At 41.2% G+C, this 10011-nt stretch overlaps 1 protein-coding gene across 5 annotated transcripts in view; it reads right to left on the bottom strand.

The window, feature by feature from the left end:
- Window positions 1–5831: 5831 nt before the first annotated feature.
- The window catches only part of LOC115099454 (galactose-3-O-sulfotransferase 2-like), a 50620-nt gene continuing 46440 nt past the window's right edge, over window positions 5832–10011 (bottom strand). For all 5 annotated transcript variants that reach the window (XM_029617114.1, XM_029617116.1, XM_029617113.1 and 2 more), the window contains one exon: window positions 5832–8348. In XM_029617114.1, coding sequence (XP_029472974.1) covers window positions 7548–8348 — 801 coding nt within the window. In that variant the 3' untranslated portion in view covers window positions 5832–7547. The remainder of the gene's footprint in view (window positions 8349–10011) is intronic.

Here is a 10011-nt window from a genome sequence, read left to right as displayed (position 1 = left end):
ATCTCAAATCATGGCTGTGCATATCATTGCTACAAGCATGACACTCACATCTACCTCTCTTTTTCCTCTGCTTCAGTTGGATACATTAAATTTCTCTCAATGCCTCTAAAATGAATGTTCTCCTCTTCTCCACTAAAACTTCTATTTCTCATGGCTTTATTCCATTGACACTGTATTGCTACCATTTTCAGAGTAGGCCAAAAATCATGGCATCATCTTTGATTTTGCTCTTTCCTATATTTCTTATATAGACAAGCATTGTTATACTCGCAGCCATCAGCTCAATATTCATAAAGCCCACCCTTTACTTATAGGTTTCAGAATGTTTATACAGCATGGAATTTCCTGGTAAAGATGCATGAAAAATAAATTTCTCAATTCATAAATAATAGCAACAAGAAATTGGTAGTTGCCTTTTCACAAAAAATGTCAACACAGGATTTATTCATCTGAATAGTTAAAGACATTACATAAAAGGCAAAATCATATCACTATATGGGAGAAAAGCACTTTGAAAATTGCCTTGCTTGGCTAGTGTGGGGGAAAGCAGGCACAATATCTGCAGAACACTTACTTTACCCTGGGGGGGTGGGGGGAAGATGCAATGTTGGGAGCAGACTCTGGGCCATCCTGGCAAATTATGTGTGGGAAGATTATTTTGAACTCCCTGCCCACACTTCTAGCTGAGGGAGTTTACACATGCAGATTCTGAGGGTACAAGCCCCCATCCCCCTGGGAATGGATTTTCAAAGGGAAACACCATGGAGAGTTTCCCTTTAAAAGTTGGCTTGCAGGCTTATGGAAGGCCTGAAAATAATCATCCTAATGAATAAGAGACATGAAAAATGAGAATTCTGGCATGAAAAATAACATACAAAATTAATTCATTATACTTCTGTGAGTTCAAGGCAAAAAAAGGAACTCTTATATGAATAATTCACAATGAGGGCGATGTACTAAATGCTAAAATGTTTTGCCGAAATGAGCTGGTAACACGTAAAGATATTCATACGTGCGATTAAACTTTGTGAAAAAGTCCTCACTAAATCATTGCCTTTTTCACAAAAAACCCCCCCTTTACATTAGTGATTTTGTATAATTTTTGCAAATAGCTGTTTTTTTCAAACATAGTCATGCTTGTCAAGCCGTTTGCACTTTGGTACATTGATCTCATTGTATTAACACAGCAATTTTCACACTTCTTGCTTCTAGTGCAAAATTTCTGCACATCACTTAATCATTTGAGAGGAAAGTGAATCCAAATATTCTTGCCATGTTTGCAAAAAGACCTGTACCTGGTTTTCAGAGGCTACTTTTGCAGTTAAATATTCAAAAGTTAAAAGTTTAACCATCCTCTTTGTCCACTGACCTAAATTCGGGTCCATATCCCCAACCCATATAGTTGTCTTTGCCACTAGTGCAGCCTTATCCACAAATAACTTTCTCTCCAGGGACAGGACTTGAGATAAATTGTCATAGAGCCCAAACAGCCAAACTCTAGGGGTGAGAGGCAGATTTATCTTATTAAGAGATTTTACAAAGGCTTGTACCTCTGTCCAGCAGGTGTGAATCTTGATGCAGTGCCAAACATCATGAATATAATCGCCAGTCTTCTGGCCACATTTCTGGCATATCAAGGAGTCACAAAGTTTAGCTGTAAATGCCCTGTCCTGAGCAAGATAAGACTTTTACATAAAAATCAAAAGAGAGTTTCTCTCAGCACCATATTTTCCATTATTTTACCTATTTTTTTAAAGCATTGTTGCTTTAAAAAAATAGGACAAGTGGTTCTATTTACTAAAGGTCTGAAGTACAGCATCCCCTGATTGGACATATAACAACCACCTAATGAATTCAGCCCAAGAAGGTACTTCTTTTCTGTTCCCCAGTAAAACCTCTTCAAGGACCTCAAAATTACCAAATTCTGACTGACTATGTAATATGTTAGTTACATAATGCCTCTCTTGGTGATATGCAAAAAATTCCTTATGTGATAATTGAAATTTGGATTGTAGTTCTTGAAAACTATATATCATATTAGAACCTTTCATAAGGAGTTGTTGAACTTGTTTAAGACTTTTATGTTATAACCTTAAATACCAGCTTTTACAGATCTGGTAAGAACTGCTGCGGGTTATCCCGAATGGAAATGAAAGGGGAAATCATGTCTATACTGAGTAAGAATTTACACATAAAAGAGCATGCTGACCGATAAGACTTAAGTAACAAATGGTCTCTAATCTCTCCTAGAATGTCCTTCCCCTCAACTTGGATTAGGGAATTCAGTGAGAATGGGCCTAACCAGCTCTGTAATAAAGCCTGTGGGGAAAATTTAGAAGTTTCAAACAACCAGCCACATATATGTCTTAGCATACATGCTAAATTGTATGCTTGCATATCTGGGCACTTCAGACCTCCCTCTTTCCATAGGTCTCATTAATAAATCCAGTGGTATCCATGCCTTCTTTTCTTTCCATATAAAATTTCTGATATTCCTGTTTATTTCTATAAGGTCCCTCCCGCGCAGCCAGATGGGAAGCATTTGCAGTACATTATTATTATTTAACACTTTTCTATACCGACCTTCATGAAAAAAAATTTAACAATTTGGGTATTTCCATCATTTTCAGTAATTGTATCCTGCTTAATACAGATAGAGGGAGACCCTGCAACCTTTGAAGGGAACTTGCCATGTTCTTCAACAAATGTTTGACGTTTACTTCGTAAACTCTGCTAATGTCAGAAGGAATTTTTATCCCCCAGTGTCTCATTTCACCTTCTACCCAGCATAAAGGGAAATCCCCGACCCATGTCCTTCTCAAAGTACCAAGGATATCTAAAACTTCCAACTTGTCCTTATTAGTTTTTAATCCCACAAAAAATTCAGGACTTTCTTTAGGGACTCTTTTGGCTCTGTAAGGAAAACTAGCACATCATCCGTGAAAGCCGCAATTCTGAAAATGTGCTCCCTCTCACCAAATCTTTTGTTAGTCTTATCAGCATCAATTTTCCTCAATAATGGGTTGATTGACAAGATATACAGTAAAGGGGATAAAGTGCACCCCGCCTTACTCCTCTTTGTATCCTGAAGTCAGCTGATTTATGGACATTTGCAGTAATGTTGGAATTTGGTGATCTGTATAAGAGAGTTATAAATTGCATTATATCTCCAGAAAAGCCAAAATACCATAAAACCAAAAATATATATGGCCATGAAACCCTATCAAAAGCTTTTTCCGAATCAAAGCCTATTGCCACCACCTGAGTAGTTTTGGCTGCCCTTCCTTTCACAAATCCTACTTGGTTGTTTGAGATTATAGAGGAAATAATCAGTCAATCTGTCTTCCAGAATGTTCGTAAAGGCTTTTAGATCCCAACTTAGTAAAGAGATAGGACGGAATGAAGCTGGGGATAGAGGGTCCTTACCTGCTTTAGCCAGGACTGTAATGTGTGCTTTATTGAAATCTGAGGGGAAAGAGTCATCTTAGAGAGCTGTTTGAAAAAACTCTCCATAGAAGCAGCTATTTGTTTACTTAGAATTTTATAATAATCATAGGAGAATCCATCAGGGCCCAGGGCTTTGCAGGATTTACTGGATTTAATGACCTGTAAAATGTCAGTAGACTGTATAGGCAGATTCAAAAATTCCAATTGCTGTTCTGATAGCCTGGGCAAGTTTAAATCTTGAAAAAAATCTTTTTGTTTTCAATCTCACTGCCCAAGCTATCAGAGGAATATAAATGTTCATAAAAATTCCTAAAAACTGCATACATATCTCTCTTTCATCACAATACTACCCTGAGTATTTTAAATCTTTTCAATAAAAGATTTCACCCTCCATACTTTAATTGCATTGGCTAAAAACGTCCCCACTTTGTTGCCAAACTGGAAGAAATTATGTTCCCATTTTTTGCACCCTGTGGTGCAAAAGCATATTTAGACTCTGTAAAATGTTTGTATATTCTTTTTTTAACATTTGAGAGCACCTCCTTACCCAGTTTTCTTTTGCCAATTTCAATTTTTCTTTTAACTGTAAAATTGATTTATTCAATCTTTTATTCCTACTTATCAAATATGAGATTATTTATCCCCCTCATCACTGCTTTGCTGGTCTCCCAAAAAAGTACAGGAGATGTCTTGTGTTGATTATTATTGCTCTCAAACTTGTTCCATTTCCTACAAAGAAAGGATTGGGAATCAATATCATTCCTTAATAAACTAGGGAATCTCCAGATTCTTTCACCTTTACCAAATTCCCCCACCTTGAAATCTACCCAAACCAAAGAGTGATCTGAGATAACTGGTAGGCCAATCTCGGCTTCAGTAATACTTGAAAAAACCTCCTGAGAGACTAAAATGTAATCAATTCTAGATAATGAATTATGTGCCCTAGAAATATGAGTAAAATCCTTGACTTCAGGATTCAGCACATGCCAAGCATCTAAAAGGTGTAATTCTTTACTTATAAAGGTTGTCCCCTTTCTCTTCATTTTCCTTAGATCCCTACTCACTGGAGCTTTATCTAGCCTGGGATCACTTACACAGTTAAAATCCCCATCATAAACAGGAATCCTTTTGCATTCGCTGTGATAATATTCACTATAGTAACAAAGAAATAATGACGATATTCATTTGGGGATAGATTTTAAAAAGGTGCGCATGGGCGTACATGTGCGCATGCTTCCCGGCGCGTGCTCATGTACACCCGATTTTATAATTTGCGAGGGCAGGCACATGCAAGTTATAAAATCAGGGGCTGGTGCATGCAAGGGGGTGCACAATTGTGCACCTTGCGCCCGCCGAGTCGCGCTGCCTTCCCCTGTTCTGAAATCGGAGTGGCCTGTGAGGGTACTTCCCTTCCCCCTAACCTGACCCTTCCACCTCTTCCCCTAACCTTTCCCCCCCTAGCCATACTCTAACCTCCTCAAAAATTTTGTTTTACCTTTTGCGCCTGCCAGCCAACTGCCGGCGCTCGATCCCCAGCATAGCGACAAATATGGCTGCTGTGCCGGGAGCCTGACCCCGCCCCTGGACTACCCTGGACACCCATGCCCCACCCCCGGACCACCTCAGACCGCCCATGCCCATGCCCCGCCCCTTCCCTCCCCTTTTTGCAAGCCCCGGGACTTACACGCATCCTGGGGCTTTATGTGCATCGCCGGGCCTTTTTAAAATAGGCCCGGTGTGCATAAGGCCATTTATGCACGCAACCTTTTTAAAATCTGGCCCTCGGTGCATATAGATCACATAGCGTAACCAGTTTTTCATTTAGTTTTCCAATAAAAATAACGTATCTCCCTACTGGATCTTGTATCACTGTTTCCTCTTGTATATGTACTTTCTTATTTATCAAGACATTGACTCCGGATTTTTTAGCTATGGCTGCTGAGAAATAACATTTTCTAGCCCAGTCTCTCTGTAATTTTCTACTCTCTATTTCCATCTGACTGGTTTCCTGGAGGCAGGTCACTAACACCTTGTCTTTGTTCAGCATATGCATTATGCAATACCTTCTTCCTCTTAATAGGTGATCTCATCCTATTGACATTCCAAGATATGATTCCTAAGCTTTCACCCATTAAATAATAAAATGCTAAAATGAGTGTGATATATCCAAAAAACTAGGCATGAGACCTCAGCTTTGTCTCGCTCCCTTTTTGTAAAATTAATGTGCATATTATCTTAACCTTTCTAGAATGGAATCCATCCCACTTAGTACACTTGCAAAGCTTACTGGATCTTACAATTCCCTTCCCCTCCCTCCCTCTCCTAATTTTCTGTTGAATCTTTTGTGCTAGTAACCTTAGAAATCCTCCCTCCCCTCCCCCCATTCCCTCCTTTCAGCCCTCTTGTACACTAATGCCTGTTCTAGGCAAACATGAGGTATGCTATATTTGTATATAGGTACCATCCCCGTTAATCTGTGAAGACCAAAAGGGGTTATAATCTTAAGTGTGTGTCTTAGAATCCATACGCTATACATATTGTACACACAAAAAAAGATTTAAAACTAAGTCGCTGAGAATTGGTCTCTTTTACTCAAAACATCCACTTTGTAAATTGAAGAGTGAGACACATATTATCCAGCTTGTCTCCAACATCCCAAAAGCCATTTCCAGTACAACCCTGAACTAATGTCATGGTGTGACTAAGTGAGCCAAGGTCCGATCGATTAGACTGATACTAAACTTCCATGGTTCATCTCCGGCACATCGACAACAGTCCCAGGATCGGGTATTAACAGTTGAGTTTGTATATTAGCAGCATTACTTACAGGGAGATTTTTCACCCCTTCGATGTTCTATGGTATTATGTAACGCCAACTCAGCTTGACAACAACCAAAACTTTATAGTGCTCTCACTGAAGACAAAAAGAAACATGGAAATTGTCTTCAAACGTCTTTGTTAAAAAGAAACAAGAAACAACGAGGTAGCCAAAAGATTTCCACTTAAGGTAAGCAATCCACAAATTCCTTTGCTTTTTGCAACTTTTCAAACCAGTGAGTTTGCCCATTATACCAAATTTTGAGGTATGCTGGATATTGTAGAGCGAACTTTACTTGTTTTTTTCACTAACGAGGAACATACGGGTTAAATTCTTTGCATTTTAAGGAGACTTTAGAAGAGTAATCTCGGAAAATTCGTATTGCTCCATCTTTATATGACAAGTTGCATATCTTATGATGTTTGGGGAATCTGCTGTTTTTTAGCCCAGTTTAGAAACTTAGCAATTGCAATGCGAGGTCTTGCTTCACTTTCTCATTTATTTCCAAGCCTGTGTGCTCTCTCCGTTTGCAGCCATCCAATGATTTCAGGAAGGCTTAATGCCTCAGGCAAACATTTTTTGAGAAACCCTTCCAGATTCCGATCCTCTATATTTTTGGGTATCCCCATTAACTTGATATTTCTTCTAGAGTGGTTTTCAAGATCTTCTATTCTCTCCTCCTGCTTCTCTACTATTTTTGTCAATGATATTTTATTTGTGAGGGCACCTAAATCATCTTCTAGTGCAGAGAGTCGTCCTTCCACTAAATAGAGTCTCAGGCCCACCTCTATAATTGCCTATTTAAGTTTGTTGAGTTACTCAGAAATGGAATTTAGTCTACCATCTAAAGTGGCTACCACTGCTGCTGTAATATCTCCTAGGGCATCCCTATTAGCAGAAAAATAGTTTGGTTTCGCTGCAGTGTTGGCCACCTAGTCTGTTGTCACTTGCGGCTTTTCGTTTTCTTTTTCCCCCCTTTACAAGGGCATAATCATCAGTGATTTCTGCATATATTTGTCTATAGACTAAGTTGAAAAGTTAGTTATAGGACCAAGTGATGCCACTGATTTTAAACGAAGAATGGGGGATGGCATCCAGAGCCAGTTCAGTCACAACTGCTCTGGCTCATCGCATCACATGACCTCACAGTGTACTTTTTAGAGATTTTTTTTGTTAGCCTTTATCAGAATAGATACATCATTGTACATATATTTGTTTTGTATGCTTTATAGACAATCTCTTTCTTTCTTGTTGCAAATAATCAAATAATGCCAGGAAATTTCTACCTTAGTGTTTTTGGTTTCTTTGGAAACTGCCGAGCATATAAGAGTGCTGTATATTGAACCTCAGGCAAGATCATTCTTTGACAGACCCTCATGGTCTTATTGTCTAACCCTGGTTTGAGATTATAACCCATGATACTTGCCTTTCTTGACTGGTAAGGCCTGAACTTCAAGTCTTTGATTTGAGATTTGTGCATTGGTTTTGCATTCTGAACACACCTATTCAGGAGTTCCTTTTGCCTTTTTTGCAGGAGCTTCAAATCCTTTTGCATTTTGTTCAACCCAATGGTCTGCTGGATTTTCCTCCAGAATGTCCTGTTGAAGTGCTCATAAAGTTTCCAGTCCAAGGAGCACCACTGTTTGACCCTCTCCTTGCTCTCTTGGGTCAGGTTCTGGATAGTGTCTGAGCTCCTGGAGTTCAGCTGGAAATAAACAACATCTTCCAGCTCCCAGCACAGAGTGTTCTTGAGGAGGAGCATGGACTCATCAAAGTACTCAGTGATAAGTATCAACTGAAATCGTCTATTAATCTCTTCAAGAACTGAATGCACATAGTCCTCTCTGTCTTCTGCATTGTTATCATAACCAAAATCATACCACATAGGGTTTCTAGCAAAGAAGCTCCGTGAGTCATTTGGTTTGTAGTAGTTCCATGGAGATGCCAAAAACTCATTCAAATCCTTTGCTTTATGAAATGCTTCTACATTATATTTATAATAAGTAAAAGAAGATTCCAGCAAACTGACTGGGCTTCGCAAGATTGAAAAGTAGAAGGTGTTGTTTGGCATTACTTTCTGCACCTGTGTAATAAAAGGAAGGTATAGGCATGTTAGAATCATCTCTGTTTATGATCTGACATAATATATATAATACACCTAATAAACTCCACAGCAGAGTGACAATATAATAATGTACTCTACATACACCTACCATTTAACCATATGGACAAAAACCCAGGCTGTCAATAAAAACTATAATGTATGGTGTAAGGTGGTAGTGTCATAAAATGTCCAAACTAAGTGCCATCCAGTTTACTGTGGACAGCTACTATAATCATTAGCATCCACCCAACCACCTAAAAGGATTTTTGTTATGACAATCCATTGAAGAAAAATGTTTTGAATTATTTTTTTGCAAGTAAAAATGTTTTTATATCCTAAATGAATGATCATAAGGCTTCAACATTTAATGCTTCCCCCTATTAACTAATTTTTATTGAATATCTTACAACTTTTTACATAGATATCTCTTACAGCGATGACTAAACCCAATGTGGCCCCAGGGAACTGTTACGAGCGCGCGTGGTCGTCTCAAGCGGGTGGTGAGCCCTTGGGCCACGGCAGGACTCGAGGAGGAGCCCCAAGCCACACCGTGGGAGGTGAGCTGGGCAGGCATGGTGAGCCAGGTGGGTACAGAAGCAGGGGAGCAGGCACGGAGTCTGACCCTCAGCCGGACCTGCACGCCCATGGCAACCAACACTGGGAAGTTGATTGATGAACGGTCCTCCGACTGTTCCCGGCCCTTTCGGACCTGCCACTGGGTAATGGCAATGGGCGGCAGGCCGGACAGAGGCGAGGGCAGACAGAGTCCTTTACACTGAAGACATCGTAGACAAGGCAGGTGCAGACATCGTAGACAAAGGCTAGTGCAGACATCGAAGAGGAGGGCTGGAAGGAGACACGGGCACTGTCCCTGAGGGCGCCCTACTCAGCCCACCCACGGGACTGAGTCGCGGACCACCCCGTCCCATACGCGCCCTATTCAGCCCAGGAAGGCTGGTCGCGGACCACGTTGGGAACAGGAGAGCACCAGGAAAGGTCCAGTCGAGAAGGAACTCCGATGCCGGGACCAATGACATCCGAAGCCCCGTCGGCTGGCAGGAACAGAAGCTCAAGAGCCCGGGGGACGAATCCCTCCTGTTGGCCACACCAGGGCCCAACAGGCCAGAAGGCTCAGGAGCCAGACGAGGACATAGGGCAGAACAACCGGAACTGGAACAGACCTCAAAACAGGACAAGGCACCATCAACACAGGCAAGACCACGGATGACCTGGATCGAGGAGAAGGTTACAGGCAACTGTAGAGCCCGATCCGAAGGCCAGTTGCAAGTGACAAGAAAGTCCTTATATACTGGAGGTTGTAGGTAACTCCCTGGGAGGAGTTTGCCAGGACCGCCCCTCACTGGTCCTATAAGTAAGGTGGAGAGCTGCGGGCCAGCCCCTAGGGAAACGGGCGTGGCTGGAAACCAGGAAGTCCAAACAGCAAGCAAGCCACAGGAACAGCTAGGCCTCTCAGGCCCTGGAGCAAGTCCCGGATGGAACACAGGCGAGGCCCTGGCTTCGGAGCGGCCTCCGGTGGAAGGTGAGAGACCACCTGTAGCGCAGCAACAGGGGGGATCGTAACAGGAACGATGATGAATCAACGATAACTTCAGACCTTTTATATCAGACCAGATCTCCCTGC

The sequence above is a fragment of the Rhinatrema bivittatum genome, chromosome 9, assembly GCF_901001135.1.
Source record: "Rhinatrema bivittatum chromosome 9, aRhiBiv1.1, whole genome shotgun sequence".
NCBI classification, from domain to species: Eukaryota; Metazoa; Chordata; class Amphibia; order Gymnophiona; family Rhinatrematidae; genus Rhinatrema; species Rhinatrema bivittatum.
The sequence above is the reverse complement of the archived record's forward strand: the minus strand, read 5'-3'. Positions and strand labels throughout refer to the sequence as shown.